Source organism: Heloderma suspectum, chromosome 16 (assembly GCF_057233095.1).
Source record: "Heloderma suspectum isolate Gila_16-S chromosome 16, 16-S_ref, whole genome shotgun sequence".
Classification (NCBI taxonomy): Eukaryota; Metazoa; Chordata; class Lepidosauria; order Squamata; family Helodermatidae; genus Heloderma; species Heloderma suspectum.
In genome coordinates this window covers 16,654,711-16,677,029 of record NC_139473.1, presented here as the reverse complement: position 1 = coordinate 16,677,029, position 22,319 = coordinate 16,654,711, and the positions used below count along the sequence as shown (strand labels likewise).

Here is a 22,319-nt window from a genome sequence, read left to right as displayed (position 1 = left end):
CCGCCCTGGGTTCCTTAAAGAGGAAAAAAGGCAGGATATAAATGTAATTAATTAATTAATTAAAAAAACAAATCAAGGCAAAGAAACCCAGTTACTTTATTCTAAGACCTGGCAGCATTTGCCAAAGGGTGGCCGATAATTATTTCCAAATAAGTAGAGACCAGGGTGAAGGGTGGCTGAATCCCTGAAGAATGTTGACTGTAGCAACTCTGGCTAACAACCTGTATTAATAAGGCATTTCCAAAACGCAAAAATAGGGCCAGTGACTTCCAAGGAAGAGGCTGAAGAAAACAGGGGCTCTTTCTGATAAATGTGGGGCAGTTATTTATTTATATATGTATTTAATGAAGTTTATCTACTGCTTCCCAGCAAACTTATCAAAGCGGTAGACATAATCACAACTTCACCGCTACAATTTAACCATAAAATACCACAGTAAGTTGTCTTACGCTGAATTGCTCTAGTGGTTCATCTAAGCGGATAGTGTCATATTTGACTGGCAGTGGCTTTCTCCAGAGCCTTAGGTAGAGGTCCTTGACCCCCTGTGTGTGGAATGGCTAGGGGCTCTTCTACGGACCTTTGTTGTGAGGATAACCCCACATATGCCACTCTGAGTTCCTCAGTGGAAGGATAGAGATACAAACGTGACAATAAAAACGCGTTTTCTTCATTTTGCTTATGCTGATTACACTGTGGATTTTGCCATTTGGGTTGAAATTTGGATACTTTTGTAGAACAGAGTTGTTTACATTGACTGCGCTCGTGCAACATGTTGTTGAACTGTGGGTTGTTTATTGAAATGTGGGTTAGCATGTCTGAACCCAGACATTTTCCGCAGGGTGGCTTGGTAACTGCAGCGTGGCTTATCTTTCTCGAACAAGCCACCTTGAGAACCCATGGTTTGTTGTTGGGTTGTTCAGGGTGGTTAACAAGCCACACTGCATGGTTAACAAGCCACCTTGCAGAAAATGTCCTGGGTTCAGACAATACGCTAACCCACAGTTCAACAAACAAGCCACGGTTCAACAAACAACCCACACTCAGCCACTGAGTGTGGGTTAGAGTGTTGTGTGAACAGCCCCAATTGCCCAAGAGCAGATGTTGCAATCAAAGCATGGTTTGACTTGCGGGACCTGCCTTGAGCTTACATCCTTCCTTTTTCAGGTTGCAATTCTGGGAGTAAGCCCCATTAAACATAGTGGGACTTGCTTCTAGGTAAACATGCTCAAGGATGCACTGTGAGTCTGGTTTGCAATGGCAATTAGTTTGTAATGTTTAATCAATCGGATTAACGATTTTAAGTGCATTTTTGATCAACTAAAAGGTGCTTCCAACTAACTGGGCAGCAGTTTAAAAAAATACTTTCCCCCCCCCAAAATAAAAGTACTCATAAAATTGCAGATGATAAGTATCCTCTGAAAAATTGCATCCCCCCACCTCACTTTTCTCACACACACCATGGAGTGCCTCTTCTTAAGCTGTCTGTTATAACACGTGTGTATCCATCATTGAAAAACCAAGTAAGTTTCTTTCCCCCAGCCTTTCCCAACTTGGTGCCCTCCAGATATGTTGGACTACAATTCCCATAGTTCCCAGCCAGCATGGCCATTCATTGCTAAACTGATGGATCTTGCAGTCCAACACATCTGAAGGGCACCAGGTTGAGGAAGGGTGCTCTACCCTTATGCAAATTTAATTGATAGATTAATCAGATTGATTTTAAATAGATGATTCAACTACTATTTAAAAAAAAAAAAAGGTGGCAAGCCTAATGACTATAGCTTGCTGTGCCATCCAAACAAGGCAAACTATGGTTACTTCAAACCATAGTTTGCCTCCAGAACTGAGCTGTAAACCCACTTCGAGATGGATTTGAACGTCTCCACAAATGGATAGTTATTGCAACCAGTAGTGGGGGTGGGGGACGGAGGATAATTGGCACATGAGAGAGCAGGAGGGAGAACACGAGCCAGAGGCATGAGCCCCCATGATGAAACAGTGTTTGTCCCCGACATCTGAATCAGGCCAGAGGCTCCCATCAAAGCCAAAACTCAGCAAAACTCTGCTTTAGCAATCTCTCTTCTAGGGCAGGGTAGTTCTTTCGTTCAGAGCAATTGGGTGGCTAGGGGTAGTGGAAGAGGATTGTCTGTTTCTCACCATCTCGGTCTCTTTCTCTCTTGCCTTTTTGGCAGTTTGCTGGTAGGTGGAATGGAACAGTCATGAATGGTGATGCCCTTTGTCAAGAACCTCCCTCCCAGCTTCCCGACTGGAGGGAATTCTGCGAACTTCATGCTCAGGCTGCTGCTGTGGACTTTGCCCAGAAGTTCTGCCAGTTTCTGAAGGAGAACCCCCACTACGACACTCCTGGAGCTGAGACTTCCTTCTCCCACCATTTTGCTGCCAACTTCTTAGACATTTTCAGCCTGGAGGTCAACAGGGTTTTCGTATCCAACTCTCCCACCAAATACAACATTGTGCCTTTTGTGGGGCTTCAGAATTGCCACATGCCTTATGGGCGGGACCTCTTGCCGAGGAAAGAGCAGACCTCCACAGAGTCTCTGGACAGCATGGACAACCCGGTTGCCTCCAGCAGGTATCTCGGTCAGCCTCAGCAGGTCCAGGCGCGAAAGGTCTCCTCGTACGGTCAGTCCCGGAGCTCGGAGGACGTCTCTGTCCACACTACCTCTAAGCCCAGATTCAAGAAAGGCTTCTCCCTGAGAAACATGAGCCTGTGCGTGGTGGATGGCATGAGAGAAATGTGGCACAGGAGGTCTTCACCGGAGCCAGGGGCAGAGGCCACACAAAGCCGACGGTCCGACAGGGAACACTGTCCTCCCGGGAACAAGGAACACAGCGATTCCAGGGAGAAATGGACTCACAAGCTCTGGCTTTCGAAGGGCCAGTCTTCCAAGGTGGATCTGGTGGACATCCAGAGAGAAGGAACTCTCCGCTACATGGTTGCCGATGATACGAACTGTGTGGGTAGCTCTCAGTGGCAAAAGTGCCGCTTGCTGCTAAGGAAAGCTGTGAAGATGGAGGGGGAAAGGTTCCTTCTTGAGTTCTACGTTCCCCCCAAGGTAAAGATCCTTATTGCTTAAACATTCCTGTTTTGTGGCGTGTGTTTTTGCATGGGGCAAGATCCAGTCTGTAGCTTTAGGGAAGCCAGCTGACTAAAAGGTAGGGACCAGTAGGGAACCAAATGCTCCTTGCCACAATTGGCCAACTTCTTCCAGAAGCCGATGCTCAGGAATTCCTTTTATTGTGCACCTGCCTAGATGGGAACTATATGAAACCACAGCTTCAGCATGTGCAGGGTTTTTCCCCCACACACCTTGCTTATCACAATGATAAGCATTTTATTAAAATGCCTCATGTCACAGGATGTCCTAGATATGTATGCACAATACTTACGCAGGTGAACGTTAGCACTGTAAGTTTCCAGTGGCCCTTGCTTGAGAACTGGCAGCGTATTCTAGAACCACTTTTTCCCGAGAAGGCTTCAAAGGCAGCCCCGTGTAAAACATGTTCCAGCAATCGGGACGTCGCTAAAGCATGAAGGGCTAAAATGTGAGTTGTAATGTTAACATGTGGACCATCTCTCTCTCTCTTGCACAACGTTGATACTTATTTTGGTTCTTTTCCTTCAAGTCAAATTTCAGGTAAACGTTTTACTGCACACATGACTACGACTTCCTAGGGCCTGGTAAATTGCTTCAGGGCCCGTATTTGTTGCACGAGCACTCTTAGTTGTTTGTTCCTATAGCACCCGGGTTTTCCCAGATGAATTGTCCATCCTCCATCCCGTGGCTAGAGGCATGGTCTGCAACACCTATGAAAAGAACCTGTTTCAGTGTAAAGGACTTTTCTCTGTTGGAGCCCATGTTAAGTCTTAGCAGCTTCCTCTTAGTTGCTCGTAAAGTTAATGAAAGTTATATCAGACACGGCTTTCCCCAGTTGCTTTGGAGCACATCTCCTCCGGATGTCAGCGTGTTCAAAAATAGTGCAGGGTCAACCTGTGTGGTCTTGTGTTTTATGAGACGATTAGTGTTTGATTTTTCATAAGCCAGATGGAAACCCCATGGAGAGCTTACATTTATTGTTGAATGCTCACCCAGTTGTGATTGTAAAATGGGTCGTGTTTTTTTCTTTGCTCTGTGGCCAAACCGGTCAGGGCTTCTGAACTTGCCACAATCTTTATGGTTACTCTAAGCTGGCCTTTCTATGACACTCAACATGATGAGCCAATCCCAAATAGAGATGTTTGACAGTAGGGAAAATAAGGAAACTAGAAATGGGGGAGCGGTGGGGATGGTGGCTCTGTAGTGAAGAATTAATGGTACGTATTATTTAAAAGTTAATAAATATGTAGAGCTACTTTATTTGTAAGATCAGTTTGGAAATATATATGTATATAGATATTTCAAAAGGTTTTAAAAATGTGCCCAGTTTTGTGGGAAGATGTTTGAGAATGAAAAAGGTTTTGCTTATGTTCCACTGGTAAGTTAAGATATTGCTTGGCAAGCTGCCACCCAGGAAGGGTGCCACCTTCAAGAAAGCCCTGCTATGTATCCCTACAACACGCCAGGTTGGGGAAGGCTGCTCTAACCACTATACCACATTGGCTTTTTCCCATTCAGCTCTGCTACCCAAGCTCTTTTTCAACTGGAGCTTCCAGGGATTGAACATGGGATCTTTTGCATGTGAAGCATGAGCTCTGCTGTTGAGCTATGACCCCTGACGTCGAGTTCCACATCCTGTTTCCAACCAACTGTGGGAAAACATCTAATGTATTAATTATTTATTCATTTAAAATATTTTTATCCTGCTCCTCAGCCAAAAAGACTCCCAGAGTGGTTACATTTAATCAGCAAAACAGGACAGTCCCTGCCCATAGGCTTACAATCCAAAAAAGACATGACACAGAAGGAAAAAGGAATGGGGAAGGAAGAGGGGGGGGGAAATCAAGTCTTTCAGCAGGGCTGGCGGAAAGGCCCAGCTTCCCACTCTAATCTCCATCAGTACAGCTTGCTGTACTGAGACATAATGGAAATAGCCTTCCTTATTGCTTGCCTCCAGCACTGAATATCCAGAGGTACACTGCCTCTGAACATGAAGGTTCAGTTTAGGGATGCATGAGGATCGCCCAGATTGCTTTGGCTACTGGGCGGTATAGAAATAGAATGAATGAATGAATGAATGAATGAATGAATGAGGAACCTGGGTCCTTCCGCATGTAAAGCACTATGTTACGGATCTGGGAATGGGGGATGACTTTCCCCGCTGGCGACCCCCTTCTTTACAAGGGTTTCCCCTGAAAGAATTGATGATAGGCTGCCACTGGTCAGGATGAACTTCCTGCCACCCTCTCGCCTGTCCAGCTGCTTGGAGCATTTCTGAGCCCTGTTGCCAAAGACTCTTCCCTTCAGCCCAGCCCTAAGAAATAATAAAAAGAAAGGTGCTTTGGATTTCTTTGCCCAAAGCCCATACACTCGGAGTATAACAGTGTCACAGGGTGCCTTAACCACTGAGCTTCTTGCCCAAAGCAAAGCGGCCCTTATCGAAAGCATCAGAGTAGGCTCTGAAGCATATACATGTATTTTGTGTACACCCCTATTTTTTCATAGAATCATAGAATAGTAGGGTTGGAAGGGGCCTACAAGGCCATCGAGTCCAACCCCCTGCTCAATGCAGGAATCCAAGTCAGAGCATCCCTGACAGATGGCTGTCCAGCCTCGTCTTGAACGCCTCCAGTATGGGAGAGCCCACCACCTTCCTAGGGAATGGGTTCTATGGTCGTATTGCTCTAACAGTCAGGAAGTTTTTCCTGATGTTCAGCCAGAATGTGGCTTCCTGTCACTTGAGCCCATTATTCCGCATCCTGCACTCTGGGATATCGAGAAGAGATCCTGGCCTTCCTCTCTGGGACAACCTTTCAAGTACTTGAAGAGCACTTGAACATCGCAGGTTTAATCTTTGGCATCCTCAGGTAGGGCTAGAAAAGGCTTCTGTCTGAAACTGCCGCTCAGTGTACACGTTACTGAGCTAGAGACGTGTGTATCCGGGCAGCTGTCCAAGGGGGAAAATAAAGGCGCACCCAGTGGTTTGACTTGGCATAAGGCAGTTTCCCATGTTCTTGTTATGCTTCTGCGCCCTTTCTGTGGTGTGCTGGCTGCCTGGGTGCAGAGAAAGCATGCTGTGACCTCAGGGCTTTGTTGCCGCCAATCTGCGGAGCGTGTTTCCTTTTTGGAACGGTGTGAATGTGTCAGGGCCCTCACTGGGCCAGCTGCTGTGACAGCTGGGTGTGAAACTTACAGCGGCCTTCTGCGGTTTCAAGATTGCAGCCTGTGTGTGTGTGTTGGGCTCAAACGTCTTACACAAAGCCCTTCCTCCTGCCATGGTGATCCCTGAAAACTGAACCGAAGGGAATTCGCCCCCGGCCGAGGGCTCATTGAAAATCCCATTCCGGTGAACCTCTTTTATGGTTCCGGCACTCTGTCACCAAACAACCAAAAGATCGCGTTTCCATTCACTCCCTTCTAACCTTTTCCCATCCCCAAGGAGAAGCTGGGAGGACGCGTTTCTCCAAGAAGCGTAAGCCAGTACTTAATTTATAAGAAATGACAAGGAGGATCAGAAAGACAGCTGTAAAAGCCAAACAAAAATCTAACAGGCATCTGCAATGTTTAATTCCCAATATATTTATGTTCCCGACACATTTAGGGAGACTTCTCTTCACCAAGGGCGATTAAATTATTCGGAACTTTATTCCACTAAACTGGAACAGTGAGTTAGAAGCAGAGCGTTCAGAATATCATTTGGAAGTTTTGAAGAATGTTACTGCCTTTGGCGAAGAGAAGTCTCTCGCAATGCATATTAAAACAGTATTTAATTTATCCCTCAGAAAAGAGAGGCTGGGCTTTTATTGGTTCGTTTGTTTATTACATATTTTTAGACTACTGTTCATCTTCGGAGTACCAGGGCAGGATACGATAAACATGAATAAAACTAATCAAAACAAATAATACCATAAAACAGTAAAGCAAATCCTCATAAACCAGTTCAGAGGCAGCAAAAAGCAAGCTGACTGAACACCGATGTGCAAATTGCCTGGGACTAATAAGTTTTGATCTGGCGCCGAAAAGATTGTACCATCGGCACCATTTGTGGGGAGGGCATTCCAAAGTCAGAGGGTCACCACAGAGAAGGGCCTCCCTCCGGTTAGACTGCATAATGGACTTTCCCTGATGAGAGTACATAGGGGATTGAACCTTTTCTTTCAACATTCTCTGAACTGGGAGCCCTTCCTCCCTGTGACATGGGGGCATCCATTCTTTCTCACTCTCATATGTTGATCTCTTTTGGTTTCATATGATCCTGGGGTGGAATGCCAAGATTGGAAAGTATTTGCAGGGTTAAGCTCTGACAAATGGAACCCTACTCCCTCCCCGATGCTTCGGAAAGGTCCATGTGTTGTGAACTTGCCATGGGGTAATGGAAAGCCAGGGACGAGGTGTAGGGCAGCTTATGGTGTTAGTGCTGGTGTTTGGTTGTTGTATTTCCTCTCCACTTGGTGATCTGTGTCTGAGGTAAGTAGGTAGGTGGGAGAGAGAGAGAGTTTCAAATTGCATAGTATTTTACTACATGTCGGTCGGTAGGTGGGAGAGAGAGAGAGTTTCAAATTGCATAGTATTTTACTACATGTCGGCCAATATAATTTTGTTTTATTTTCAATTTTGTTTGTTTGCTAAAGAATAGGAAAAGTACAAAAACAACAAAGTAGGGCAAACATTTTTACATTCCAATTCCAAAGAAGGGCAACGCCAAAGAGTGTTCAAACTACCGCACAATTGCGCTCATTTCACATGCCAGCAAGGTGATGCTCAAAATCCTACAAGCTAGGCTTCAGCAGTATGCGAACCGAGAACTACTGGAAGTACAAGCTGGGTTTCGAAGAGGCAGAGGAACTAGAGATCAAATCGCCAACATTCGCTGGATCATGGAGAAAGCAAGAGAATTCCAGAAAAACATCTATTTCTGCTTCATTGACTACGCTAAAGCCTTTGATTGTGTGGATCACAACAAACTGTGGCAAATTCTGAAAGGGATGGGGGTACCAGACCACCTTACCTGTCTCCTGAGAAATCTGTATGAGGGTCAAGAAGCAACAGTAAGAACCAGACATGGAACAACCGATTGGTTCCAAATTGGGAAAGGAGTACAGCAAGGCTGCATATTGTCGCCCTGCTTATTTAACTTATATGCAGAGTACATCATGAGAAATGCCAGGTTGGATGAATCACAGGTCGGAATTAAGTTTGCCGGGAGAATTATCAACAACCTCCGATACGCAGACGATACCACCCTAATGGCAGAAAGCGAAGAGGATCTAAAGAGCCTCTTGTTGAGGGTGAAAGAGGAGAGTGCAAAAGCTGGTCTGAAACTCAACATTAAAAAAACGAAGACCATGGCATCTGGCCCCATCACTTCCTGGCATATAGAAGGGGAAGAAATGGAAGCTGTGACAGATATTATTTTCTTGGGCTCCAAGATCACCGCAGATGGTGACTGTAGCCATGAAATTAAAAGACGCTTGCTCCTGGGGAGGAAAGCTATGGCCAACCTAGACAGCATAGTAAGAAGCAGAGACATCACCTTGCCGACAAAGGTCCGTCTAATCAAAGCTATGGTTTTCCCAGTAGTAATGTATGGCTGTGAGAGCTGGACTATAAGGAAGGCTGAGCATCGAAGAATCGATGCTTTCGAACTGTGGTGCTGGAGGAGAATCTTACGAGTCCCCTGGACTGCAAGGAGGTCAAATCAGTCCATCCTAAAGGAAATCAACCCTGACTGCTCACTGGAAGGACAGATACTGAAGTTGAAGCTCAAATATTTTGGCCACCTAATGCGAAAACTCTCTGGAAAAGACCCTGATGCTGGGAAAGACTGAAGGCCAAAGGAGAAGGGGACGGCAGAGGATGAGATGGCTAGATAGCATCACCGATGCAATGAATATGGACTTGAGCACACTCCGGGAGAGAGCGCAGGACAGGAAGGCCTGGTGTGCTATGGTCCATGGGGTCACGAAGAGTCGGACACGACTGAATGACTGAACAACAACAACAACAAGGGCAAACATTACATTATCTAGAACAAGATTTAGGACCATAAAGATATAGAATGTTTCAAAATATTGAGATATGATCAACATTAGAGAAGCTTCGATACTTCTTGATTTGTTTTGGTCGCTAGAGGCACACATTGCTTTTGTGGCACAGAGGTTCCTTCCATCAGCTTAGGCTGGTATGCCAGCTGCTATCTACCTGGACAGAGCCTAGCTTTGGTAACCTCTAAGTTAGACTACTGCAATGCGCTATAGGTGGGACTGTCTTTGAAGGTTGTTCGCAAACTGCAGTTAGTGCAGCATGTGGTTGCTAGATTACCAGCTGGGACTAGGCATTATAATCATTTTGATGAAATGAGGAGGGCTTTGGATAGGGGTGAATGCTCCTTCTTTGTTCTCCTCGACTTCTCAGCGGCATTTGATACCTTTGACCACGGTATCCTCCTGGACCGCCTGGAGGGGTTGGGCATTGGAGACACTGTATTGTGGTGGTTCTGGTCCTTCCTCTCCGGCAGATACCAGAAGGGAGCACTGGGAGAGGAGGTGTTGGACCTGTGGCCGCTCACTTGTGGGGTGCCACAGGGTTCCATCCTCTCCCCGATGCTATTTAACATCACGTGAAGCTGCTGGGGGGTATCATCAGGAGGTTTGGGGTGCGGTGTCAACAATATGCGGATGACACACAGCTCTGCCTCTTGTTTAAATCTTCACCAGGGTTGGCCGTGGAATCCCTGTCTAAAGGTCTGGAGATGGTGAGTGGCTGGATCAGGAGGAATAAGCTGAAGCTGAACCCTGACAAGACAGAGGTAGTTTTGGTGGGAGACAAGAGGAGGTTGGGAGATGTTGATCTGGTGTTGAATGGGGTATGGCCACCCTTGAAAGACCAGGTCTGCAGCTTGGGGGTCATCTTAGACTCCTAGCTGTCCATGGAGGCTCAGGTGTCAGCTGTGAGCTGGACAGCGCTGTACCAACTCCATCTGATACGGCCGCTGCACCCCTTCCTTCCCGACCATCTGCTCCCATCGGTAGTACATGCCCTGGTCTCCTCTCGTTTAGACTGCTGTAATGTGCTCTAGGTGGGGTTACCCTTGAAGACGGTTTGGAAGCTGCAGCTGGTGCGGAACATGGCGGCTCGCCTGATTAAAGGCAGCAGCCGGCGTGATCACATCACTCCAGTGCTGAAGGAGTTGCACTGGCTACCATTTGTTTTCCGGGCCAAATTCAAGGTGTTGGTTTTGACCTTTAAAACTCTATATGGTTCTGGACCAGGCTATCTCAAAGAGCACCTCCAGCAACACCAGACAGGCCGCTCAACAAGATCAGCCTCGGATGGCCTTCCCTCTGTCCCATCAGCCAGGACAGCTAGGCTGGTGAGGACGAGGGAGAGGGCCTTCTCTGTGGTGGCCCCCACTCTGTGGAACTCCCTCCCTAGGGAACTCCTCTTTGCCCCCTCTTTCACGAGCTTCCGCCACATATACAAAACTTGGTTGTTCGGGCAGGCGTTTGGGGTGGGTGAGGGCATTTTTAAATAATGTTTTAATGTATAATTTTACTGCCGTAAATTGTACTGTTGTACATCGCCCAGAGAGGCTGGGTGACCGTCCAGATGGGCAATTAAGAAATTTAATTTTTAAAAAAATTATGCGTGTGCTTTGCCAACTGCACTGGTTCCCAGTGCATGTCCACGCTCAATTCAAAGTGCTGCTTTTGACTTTTAAAGCCTTTCGCTGCTTAAGACCAGGGTACTTGAAGGACCGCTTGTCTCCCTGTGTACCTCCCAGAGAGAGGCCTTCTCAGTGGTGGAGCCCCAGTTGTCAAAAACTCTTTCCCAGAGGGGGTTACCTGGTACCAACTTGATTGTCTGTTCACTGCCAGGCAAATATCTTCTTATTTTCCAGAGGTTTTTTAGATGTAATTTTAATCCTGCTGAGTGTTTTTTTATTGCTTTTATAGTTCTGTGGCTTTTAGATGATTTTTTATTTGCATTTTAATTGTTTTTATTCTTTTCGTAAACTTCCCTGGGAAGATGATTGAAGGGCAGTGTAAAAATACCTTAGAATAAATAAGTTTTAAGGCTATAAAGATCAAGAATATTTTTAAATATTCTGAAACTAGTGACATTTTAAAAGTTTATTTATTTTTAAAAGTGTTCATATATTCTAGAGTTCCAGTTAAACACTCTACCACACATCAATACTACTACAGTGAAGCTGATTGACATTTGTGTCTTAGGCCTAAATAATGGGTACCCAACTTCACATATACGCTGATGGAAACTGAACTCGTGGTGACTGGCCAAGAAAGAGATCTTGGGATTGTGGTGGATAGCTCACTGAAAATGTCAACCCATTTTGTGGCTGCTGTGAAAAAGGCAAATTCCATGTTGGGCATAACTGGAAAAGGAATTGAAAATATAACTGCCAATATTGTAATGCCCAAGGGGCAAATTCCAATATAGGAAAGTGGGGGAGGGGGATTCCATTTGTGGGTGTAGCCAAAGGCAGAGTGGGTGAGGGCAAATGTGATTATTACGGTTTTTAAGCCTACTCAAAAGTAAGCAGGACAAGGCTTCTGTGTGTCTGTGCAGAAGTAAGCAGGACTGAATCACTCAGCTGCACTTTCAGATAGCATCCAGGCAGCAAGCCCTTGCATGTCAACTCACAAGTAAGCATGAGCAGCACATCTACTCACAAGTAAGCAGGACAAGCCTCTGCAGGACAATGCCTTGAAAGTAAGACAAGCCTCAGAAGTAAGCAGGACTGAATCACTCAGCTGCACTTTCAGATAGCATCCAGGCAGCAAGCCCTTGCATGTCAACTCACAAGTAAGCATGAGCAGCACATCTACTCACAAGTAAGCAGGACAAGCCTCTGCAGGACAATGCCTTGAAAGTAAGACAAGCCTCAGAAGTAAGCAGGACTGAATCACTCAGCTGCACTTTCAGATAGCATCCAGGCAGCAAGCCCTTGCATGTCAACTCACAAGTAAGCATGAGCAGCACATCTACTCACAAGTAAGCAGGACAAGCCTCTGCAGGACAATGCCTTGAAAGTAAGACAAGCCTCAGAAGTAAGCAGGACTGAATCACTTGGCAGCTTCCTTCCCAGGTAGGGAAAAGCTCTTGTCACTGATCAGCTGCTGATTGGAGATGAGAACTTTTCCCTGCTGGGAGTGGGGGCCGGACCTAGGAAAGAATGTTGTGGGACAGATGGGGAATCCCTGCAGGGGTTCCCCATCCCTGTCTTACACAAATTTGTGGTGCAACCACACTTGGAATCCTGCTTACAGTTCTGGTCAATGCACCTCAAAAAGGATATTGCAGAACTGGAAAACGTGCAGGAAAGGGCAACCAAAATGATGAAGGGGTTGGAGCAATTCCCCTATGAGGAAAGGTTTACAACATTGGCTACTGCTTAGCTCAGTAAAAAAAAAAAGGCAAGTGAGGGGAGACATGATAGAGCTGTACAAAATTATGCAAGGTGCAGAGAAAGTGGATAGTTTGGCAGTTTTTCTCCCTTCCTCAGAATACTGGAACCTGGAGTCATCCAATGGTGATGGATGGTGAAAGATTCAGGACAGACAAAAGGAAGTACTTCATACAGCATATCATTGCTTCCACACGACGTATATCGCACACCCTATACGGTTCCGGCCCAACCTATCTCAAGGAGCTCCTCCAGCAACACCAGATAGGCCACTCAACAAGATCAGCCTCGGATGGCCTTCCCTCTGTCCCATCAGCCAGGACAGCTAGGCTGGTGAGGATGAGGGAGAGGGCCTTCTCTGTGGTGGCCCCCACTCTGTGGAACTCCCTCCCTCAGGAACTCCGCCATGCCCCCTCTTTAATGAGCTCCCGCCACGCATTGAAAACTTGGTTGTTCAGGCAGGCATTAAACAATAGAATGGGAAAGACTAGAGATCTTTTCAAGAAAATCGGAGATATCAAGCGAACATTTCATGCAAAGACGGGCATGATAAAGGACAAAGAAGGCAGGGACCTAATAGAAGCAGATGAGATTAAGAAGAGGTGGAAAGAATACACAGAAGAACTATAGAGGAAAGATCTTAATGTCCCTGATAGCCATGATAGTGCGGTCACTGAACTTGAGCCAGACATCCTAGAGGAGTAAAGTCAAGTGGGCCGTAGGAAGCATTACTAACAACAAAACTAGCGGAGATGACAGTATTCCAGCCGAGCTATTTAAAATCCTAAAAGATGATGCTGTTAAAGTGCTGCACTCAATATGCCAACAAATTTGGAATACTCAGCAGTGGCCACAAGACTGGAAAAGGTCAGTTTACATTCCAATTCCAAAGAAGGGCAATGCCAGAGAGTTTTCAAACTACCATACAATTGCACTCATTTTACATGCCAGCAAGGTTAAGGTTATGCTCAAAATCCTACAAGCTAGGCTTCAGCAGTATGTGAACCGAGAACTACCGGAAGTACAAGCTGGGTTTCGAGCATTCGAACTGTGGTGCTGGAGAAGACTCTTACGAGTCCCCTGGACTGCAAGGAGGTCAAATCAGTCAATCCTAAAGGAAACCAACCCTGACTGCTCATTGGAAGGACAGATACTGAAACTGAAGCTCAAATATTTCGGCCACCTAATGCGAAGAGAAAACTCTCTGGAAAAGACCCTGATGCTGGGAAAGACTGAAGGCAAAAGGAGAAGGGGACGGCAGAGGATGAGATGGCTGGATAGCATCACCGATGCAATGAATATGGACTTGAGCACGCTCCGGGAGAGAGCGCAGGACAGGAAGGCCTGGCGTGCTATGGTCCATGGGGTCACGAAGAGTCGGACACAACTTAAAGACTGAACAACAACAAGAGTATTTTTAGAATATGATGTTTTAATGTTTAATTTTATTGTTTTAGATTGTTTGTACTGTTGTACATTGCCCAGAGTGGCCGGGTGACCAGCCAGATGGGCGATTAAGAAATTTAATTAATTAATTAAATGTAGTGATGGTTGCCAACTTGGATGGCTTTAACAGACACAGTCGTGGAGGATAAGGCTACTAGACATGTTGGCCATATATTCCCTCCAGTATCACACGCAGTATTATTATTATAGCCAAAGCTCTCTGGGCGGTTTACAAAGATTGAAAACATTAAACATACAATATACGGACAGTCGCTGGGAAACATGGGCAGGAGGGTGCTGTTGTACTCATGTTCTGCTTTTGGGCTTCCCACAGGCAGCAGGGTGGCCACTGTGTGGAAAAATGCTGGCTAGGCCTGTTTGTTGTTCTTCTTGTTAGAACCTGACATGGGTTTCTTCTGCTTGCAAGATAAATAGTGGGCTCTACTATGGCTTAGCGTGATGTCTGAACAGCCTCTGTGGTTAACTGACAGCTGCCATAGAGCTTTGTGGCAAGAACAGCCAAAGAAGGAGTAGCCGCTGAGCACCAAAATGGAGGACTGTGGGTTCCTGTGAGAGGGAGGGTGGTTAGAGAATGGTTAGTCTAACCACGTTGTGGGACATGGTTACCTGCATGTGTGGCGGTAGCGCTCGCAGTGGTTAGGAGTAACCACCCTGCACCATGCTTCCCCAATGCGCGTCTGAACAGGGCCATTGTCTTTCCCTTTTGCATTCTTTGGTCTTTCCTTAACTCTTTGCCAGTGTTTTAACTTGTATTTTTAAAACAGGAGACCTTAAAAATTAAACTCTATTTATCTGCAAAGCCACTTTTTTTTTTACGTTTTGAAAAGAGGATAAATTAATGTTATTGCTGGAGCCGGAATACAACAGTGGGTGGAAATATGGAAATGCAATGTATTAACTTCCCGTATTTCCCACTGGGTGCTGTGCTTTTAATTAAAAGACCTTGGTGCAACCAGAGAGCACGAGGGAAATTGTATTCTTAATAATTGCACAGACTGATGTAAAAGCCTGCTGTCTTCTTCACCGCTCTGGCCAGCTCCTGAGAAAACCGTTATTTCCACTCACCTTTCTTTTTTTATTCTTCTTTTCTCTTTGACCCTCAGGCTTCCAAAGCGAAAATCAGCATCCCTCTCTCGGCCATCATCGAGGTGCGCACGACCATGCCGTTGGAGATGCCAGACAAGGATAACACCTTTGTGCTGAAGGTAAGGTGACTTTGCTGGCAAAGCACCCTGGGATAGATTGCAAGCTGCATGTTCCAGCAGCGAGTAAGTAGCACGCCCAACCCGCGGGTCTCTGCTGCCTTAAGTAGAACGGGATTAGAATGTCGCCATGCAAACTGAGTGTGTGCTCCAGAAACTCTGTTGGTCTTGCTGTGGGTTCAGTGGCTCCCAGTTCATGCAGAGAACTGGCGTGGCGGGCACCCATTTTATTGTGCCGCACACACACACACACACCCTGCCCCGGAAGCTGTTTAGTCTGCCCGTATGGTGGGTAAACCTGGCTGGTAGCAAAAATTACTATCGGACAATGTCTGAATAAGGATTATATGATCTGGATAAACTGAAAATGTTGAGGTCTTTCTAACTAGAGTTCAACCGGCTTGGGTTTCACAAAGACTTTAAAGGAACGGGTCAGGTTCTGTTCCGGTTCAAGAAAAATAAAGTTTCAGCCCAATTTTGGGGTTGACTCCAAATTGCATAGTACACTTTTCCTTGGCAGTGCCAGTTTGGGCTACAGTTGGAGTGTGAGGAATGTGTGTGCGCGCCCCCTGTGTGTGTGGGGCCTGTGACTCCCTCCACGTATAGCATGGCAAGGAGAAGGAAAACATGCTAGTTTCCTATGTGCAAGAAGGTAGGGGTGTATGTGTGTGTGTCTGTGTGTGTTGGAAAGGGTTCGCAAACATGAACATGTTTGACCATTGGCTGGTGGAAATCCAGCTTCTCAATCACAAGGACTAGAAACTTTTTTTTTTTTTTAAGAAAGAGATGGAATTCTCATGTTGCTAAATTCTGCACCAAATTTAGTGGCTTTTTTGTGCTTGCATGTAATTGCAGAATAATACACTACACAGTTGGTGGGTTTGTGAAGCTGATCATGGTGCTTACCACATACCTGTAAAAGCCATGAAGTCCCTGCCTTGTAGTATGCTTACATCAGATGTCCTTGTCCTCCTTCCCTCCTCTTTTTTGTAGTGTCAGGGTGGACACTGAGCCCATAGAATCCCAGAGTAGTTCTGATTCTGAGGAAGAGCAGTCGCTCCTGGGAGAGGAGCGCGCTACTCTTTCCCAGGACCAACAGCTGACGAAGATTCCTCCCACCAGCATTCCTAGATTAGAAAGCAGTCCAGGGAGTGATCAAGCGCGGGAAGCAGTCTTGGTGGACGCGCGACGCCGACGCAGTGAGCGGCGCCAAATGGAGGGCGCAGAAAGGAGGCGTAGTGCCCGGTTGGTGTGCAGACAACGGCTGCGCCCCGAAGATCCAAGGGAAAAGGGGAGGGACTCTCCCTAGTCCTTAAGTTCAGGGGTCTGCCAGTAATTGCCTTTCAAACGGGGACCAACTGTTCCAACTTAGGGCATAGGGATGCTGCTGCTCAGATCTAGTTGCTACCTGTAAAGTTGTTAAGTTGTAAAAGAAGAATAAAGCTTTGAAAAGAATCCCTTTGTCTGTGTCTGGACTTGGCTACTGGATTAGACTGAGAGAGCCCTCCAAGGAGCCCTTGACATGTAGGGCATGTCTTTTTTATTTCTTAGATTTTTTAAAATCTTACATTTCCTCCAAGGAACTCAGAGTGGCACACATTTGGGGGGGGGGATATCGTATCTTATCCTTGCAGCAGCCCTTTGAGGTAGATTTGAACCCAGCTTTTCAAATCCACACCACGCTGTTGTAAAACAGAGAGGATGATGAGAGGGGCTGTTTCAAATAAATTGGCGGGGTTCGACACAACACCCTAACCCACACTCAGTGATTGAGTCTGGGCTGTTGTTGAACCGTGGATTGTTTGTTGAACCATGGTTTAGGGTGTTGTCCGAACCCAGGGCATTTTCCACATGGTGGCTTGTTAACCACCCTGAATAACCCAACAACAAACCATGTGGCTTGTTCGAGAAAAATAAGCCGCCCTGCGTGGTTAACAAGCCACCCTGCAGAAAATGTCCTGGGTTTGGACAACACGCTAACCCACAGTTCAACAAATAACCCACGGTTCAACAACAACCCACGCTCAACCACTGAGTGTGAGTTAGTGTGAACTCAGCCTTTGTCTAGCTTTTGCCCTTTTGATTTCCATGTTTAGGGAGCACTCCTTTTGACCCCTTTATAAAACATTTTTTCATTAAAATTGCAGTGCCACCCTGTAAGCACCGGGTTCCCTTTGAAGAGCCAACTCTGGGCTGAAACCGTGCCCTGCAGCAGGCAGGGTTCCCATAGCAACCGGCCTTGCCGCTGTATGAGCAGTTCCGTGACAAATCGAACTTATGCAAACTTCCCTCCAAACTCCCTGTCAGGGAGGATGAAAGTGGCTTTTGTGAGGAATGAAAACATTTGCTTTGTGTTTGGAAAACTTTGGGGGCCAGATTTTTTTGTTTGTTTTTGTTTATTTGTTTCTTTTTTCGGGAGTGTGTGTGTGTGTGTGTGTATATATATATAGATATATTTCCAGCTCTCTGTATTTGTAGCCATTGTTCATGTGATTGTGGGAAGTGAGGACAACGGCCTAGAAGAGAGAGCTGAAATCCATCCTCTTGCTGGCCGAAACACTTCTCTAATCTTTCTTTCCCCCGCTCCTCAATGAAATGGCCTTTGAACCTTGCGAAACCAAACTACATGTGATGCTGTTCATGTCTTTAGCCCTTGCATGATTGATTTTTTAAAAAATGTGGCAGGGGGGAAGAGAAGAGCTGGATTGGGACCATGGCAAGTGGGGAGGGGAGCTTTAATCCTTTGACCCTGCTGCAGCCATGATTGAAAGTGGGCAGGGCCGGCCCTCCCGGGACGCAGGGTGAAGCCCCCACCTCATGCAGCAGAGTGGGAGGAGTGGCAAATTGTGCTGCTCCCCCAGGAGGGTCTACCGCCACCTTCAGCAAGTCCTCCGGAGAGCCCTGCCAGATGCTCTCCCACTGTGGCATTTGCCACAGTGAGAAAGCGACCAGCGGGCCTCTCCAGAGCAACCGCCCTCTGGAGAGCCATGTTGGCCAAGGAAGTAGCTGAGAGCTCTTCAGAGAGCCCAACAGGCTGAATTGCCTGGTTCTGAGGGGTCTTTCCCCAGAGCCAGCCATGGGAGAGGTATCCCAGGAGATCACCTGTACAGGGGTTGGGGGCGGGTGTCACGATGCAATGGCGCATGCACTTTCTCGCCTCAGGTGGTGGGAGAAAATGCAAATCCCTCCCCACACCCACTTATGGGCATCATCATGCAAGAAGTTCTCCTGCACAAACAGTTCTGAAATGAACAGGCGCTTGTGCGGGAGAATGCTAGTTTGCCCATTGTGGGTCTGTCTGTCTCCTCTGGCTTGCTGCCCTTACTGATAGTTGCTTCAACTTGCTTCTCATGTTAGGACCACCCCTGGTGATTGTTTAGCACGATTTAATGCCAGCAGCAAGGCAGGAGCAGAGAGAGTTTACAGGGGCTCCGTTCAGACATTGCATCAAATTGTAGCTTGCACCGGTCATCACTTAGAACTCAAACCACAGAAGAGCATCAGAACCTGCTGGATCAGACCTAGGGTCCATCTTGTTCAGCATTCTGTTCACACGGTGGCCAACCAGCTGTCGACGGGAGACCCACAAGCAGGACATGGCTGCAGCAGCTCCCTCCCGCCCATGTTCCCCAGCCACTGGGGTACATAGGCTTACTGCCTCTGATACTGCAGGTGGCATAGAGCCATTAGGGCCAGTAGCTATCAATGGCCTTCTCCTCCAGGAATTTGTTTAACACCCTTTTAAAGCCATCCAAATTGGTGGCCATCGCCAGATCTTGGGGTAGTGGAGTTTGAACGTCTAGATTAGGAGCGGCTTGCCTGCTTTTGCATTCCATCCACTCAGCATGCCAATCCTTAGCCTCCAGATGCCAAGCAATTCAGACATCACCGCAAACCATGTTTAACACAATCCATGGCTTGCCAAACCACTTAAACCAGTGTTTCTGCTTCTGGTTTGACAGTCGGTTGCAAAGTGTGGCTTTTCAGTTTGGACACTGTGCCCAAGTATAGTTAAGCTTCTGTTGCCATGTTTTGGTATGATGTCTGAAATGAACCCGTCTGTTTGACAGAGGATGGGAAAGAGGTAAGGGGCAAGCAAGGAACAGTAAATATGGAGGTGGAAGACCTGTGGATTTCACTGCATCAGTTGCCGTGGTTCCAGCCAGGATACTGTGCCGGTTTGCTTCCTGGGTTTCCCAAACACTGGCCCCAGAATCATCTAATCAACACAAGGGGAACGTCGGCAAATATTTATGTGCAAATGGAAGTACATGATATCACAGAAAGTCAAAAATAGTTGCAAGTGAACAGGCAAAGGAGAAAAGGATGGGGGGGGAAGGAGAAAGGAAAAGACAAATATCTTCAATCCCATCTCTCCCTTGCCTCTGGGTATGTTCCTCACAGGCAAGTGTGCTCAGAAGTGTTCATCAGAATTCTGAGGTTCAGTTCAGACATTGCACCAAATCATGGTTAAGGAAACCTACCCATGGTTTGGTGTGTGATGTCTGAACTTGCCAGCCGTGGTTTGCAGCTCGCCAGCAAACCAGATTCAGGACTGGTGTTTGAAGGGGATTTGCAAACCATGGTTTATGTTAATAATGGTTTGGCGCAATCTCTGAAATGGCAAACCACAGTTACAACCAACGCTCCCTCTTTGGAGGCCTTTGCGCAGTAGAAACAGGAGTGGATGGAAAATGAAAGCCAGCTGACCTCTCCAAGTGGACGGAAAATGAAAGCCAGCTGACCTGTCTCAGTCATGGTTTCCCGGTACACTTGGAAGCTTGAATCGTGGTTTGGAGGTCTAAACTACGGTAGTGCAAACCATGGTGTGGTGTCTGAATAGAGCCAGAGTCGTTTCTTAGCTGGCCACGCCTGGTCGTGTCCACAGCTCTGTTGTGGTAAGGCACCAGAGGGGTGTCTCAGCCAGGGGTTGCCAGCGATCAGGCTGAGCTGCCTCGCGTCCTGCTTTGTTCCTTCTTCAGGGCTGGTAGGCTGAGCTCAGGGCTCCGAGGATGCCACCCAGGAGGCAGCAAGGGGCCTGCCTGGACATGCCAAGAGCCCAGCCTCAGCATGTTCAGCCCCGGCCTCGGTCTCAGCAGCTTGCCGGTCGTGCCACGGCTCTGCCTCCCTCTTGCTCCCTTTTCCTGATTGCCCTCTTGGATCTTCACTAGGGATCTAGGAGAAATCCACAATGGAACAAAATGAGTTCGGATTTTGATGAATCCGACCGGCAGATTCCACAACAGACCAGCTTTCTTTCCCCCTGCCAAGTGGATTCTGCTGACATGCGGACAGTTTTTGTAACTTTCCCGATTTTTCACAAATTTCGTCGTCAAAAAATTATTTTTTTTTTTAAAGAATTTAAGAATTAAAAAACCCTGGCCAAAAATGTGCATTTCCCCATAGGCTAAAGCGTGAAAATGCACTTTGGGGGGATTTTCCACATTTGTGGGGGTTTGCTCATTTTCGCACGTGCGCATTTGCACAAATTCAGGAATTTTAAAAATCCGATTCTGTCAGTGGGCGGACTGCAGAGTGAAAGGTGCCTGACAATCCACGAAACACAGATGGAACAAACAATGCATACATCCCTAGTCTTGACCTCTACCTGCCTTTATTTATTTGTGTGTTTGTGTTTGTTTTTATTTTTTCAAAGTATTTTTATCCCACTCCACAGGCAAAAAGGCTCCCGGAGCAGCTTACATATAATCCAGTTAAAACAGACAGTCCTGCCGCTGGCTTACGTTCTAAAAATGAACGGCACACAAGGAAAAGGAGTGGGAAGAAAATTAAGTCTCTCAGCAGGGCTGTGGGAATGGCCCCACTTCCCCCCTGTTATCTCCCTCAGTGCAGCCTGCCCTTGGCTGCTGACTCCTCTGGACCCTGACTTGTTCCTGTTTGGGGACCGTGCCCTTGCCCGTTTGGGCAGACAGACAGCCCCCTGGGTCTTAGAAATGGACAACCTGGAGCCTGTTCTCCCTGAGGCCTGGCAGCTCTCTTCACTCAGGGAGTATGGCGGGTTCTCCTCTCCACTCCTACACCATCTCAGTTTGTTCCCTCAGGACTCAGCCTCTTTATAAGTGCTATAACATTTAGTTGACTTTTAATCGGTTATATTCATTGATTTACGAGACCTTTGAACTCACTCAGAAGGTGCTCCTCAGTAACTGGGTTTTAAACGTTTATATACGTTTAAAATATATATATAGTTTTGATATAATTAGTCATGAAAATGGCCGGTGGCTGATGCTGTCTTATGAGTCCACTCCCCGTCCTTCCCTTTCTAAAGCATAAGGGAATACCTGTTCCAAGATGGCACCTGCCGTAATGCAGACGTAGGCACTCCCTTTTAGAGCAGCCTTCCCCAACCTGGTGTCCTCCAGTTGTGTTGGACTACAACTCCCAGCATCTGGAAGTTGTAGTCCAACACATCTGGGAGGGCACCAGGTTCGGGAGGCTGCTTTAGAGGATACAGTGGCAGGTGCTCATTGGGGAGAGAAATGCATTCTCTTCTTGGGCCGAGACAATATTTTATTGTTCCACACCTTTCTGGGGTTGAACTCTGGATCCAGCTGAGCCCCTCCATATATATCACCATTGCCTCTGTTGTCTCTGTGGCTGTGAGAATGTGGAAAGATGAAGGGCATCTTTTTGTCTTAAGAATGGCTTTCTTTCGCTTCTTTCCCCCATCTAGGTAGAAAATGGCGCTGAGTATATCTTAGAAACCATCGACTCCCTGCAAAAACACTCCTGGGTGGCAGATATACAAGACTGCATAGATCCCGGGTAAGATGGCACGGGCACCGGAGATTTGGCATGCTAAATGAGTGCCTCTGAACCCCAGAAAAACTCAATGTGAAAATGGGGGTGGGCATCTGAGCCCCTGGACCCCCAATCCACTTCCACAGGTTATTCCGGATCTTAGGGCCAGGTTACTTTAGGTCAGTCTTCCCCAACTTTGTGCCCTCCAGGACTCCAGGTGTTCTGGACTACAACTCCCAGAATTCCTGACCGTTGGCCATGCTGGCTAGGTCTGATGGGAGTTGAAGTCCAAACATTGGGAGGGCAGCAGGTTGGGGGGAAGGCTGCCTTAGTTATTGTTTG

The 22,319-nt window shown here is 46.9% G+C and overlaps 1 protein-coding gene across 1 annotated transcript in view; it reads left to right on the top strand.

Moving 5' to 3' along the window:
* The window catches only part of SH2B2 (SH2B adaptor protein 2), a 72,740-nt gene that overhangs the window by 33,652 nt on the left and 16,769 nt on the right, over positions 1 to 22,319 (top strand). The window contains exons 2-4 of the mRNA XM_084822998.1: positions 2,193 to 3,077; positions 15,117 to 15,218; positions 21,910 to 22,001. Coding sequence (XP_084679124.1) covers positions 2,220 to 3,077; positions 15,117 to 15,218; positions 21,910 to 22,001 — 1,052 coding nt within the window. The 5' untranslated portion in view covers positions 2,193 to 2,219. The remainder of the gene's footprint in view (positions 1 to 2,192; positions 3,078 to 15,116; positions 15,219 to 21,909; positions 22,002 to 22,319) is intronic.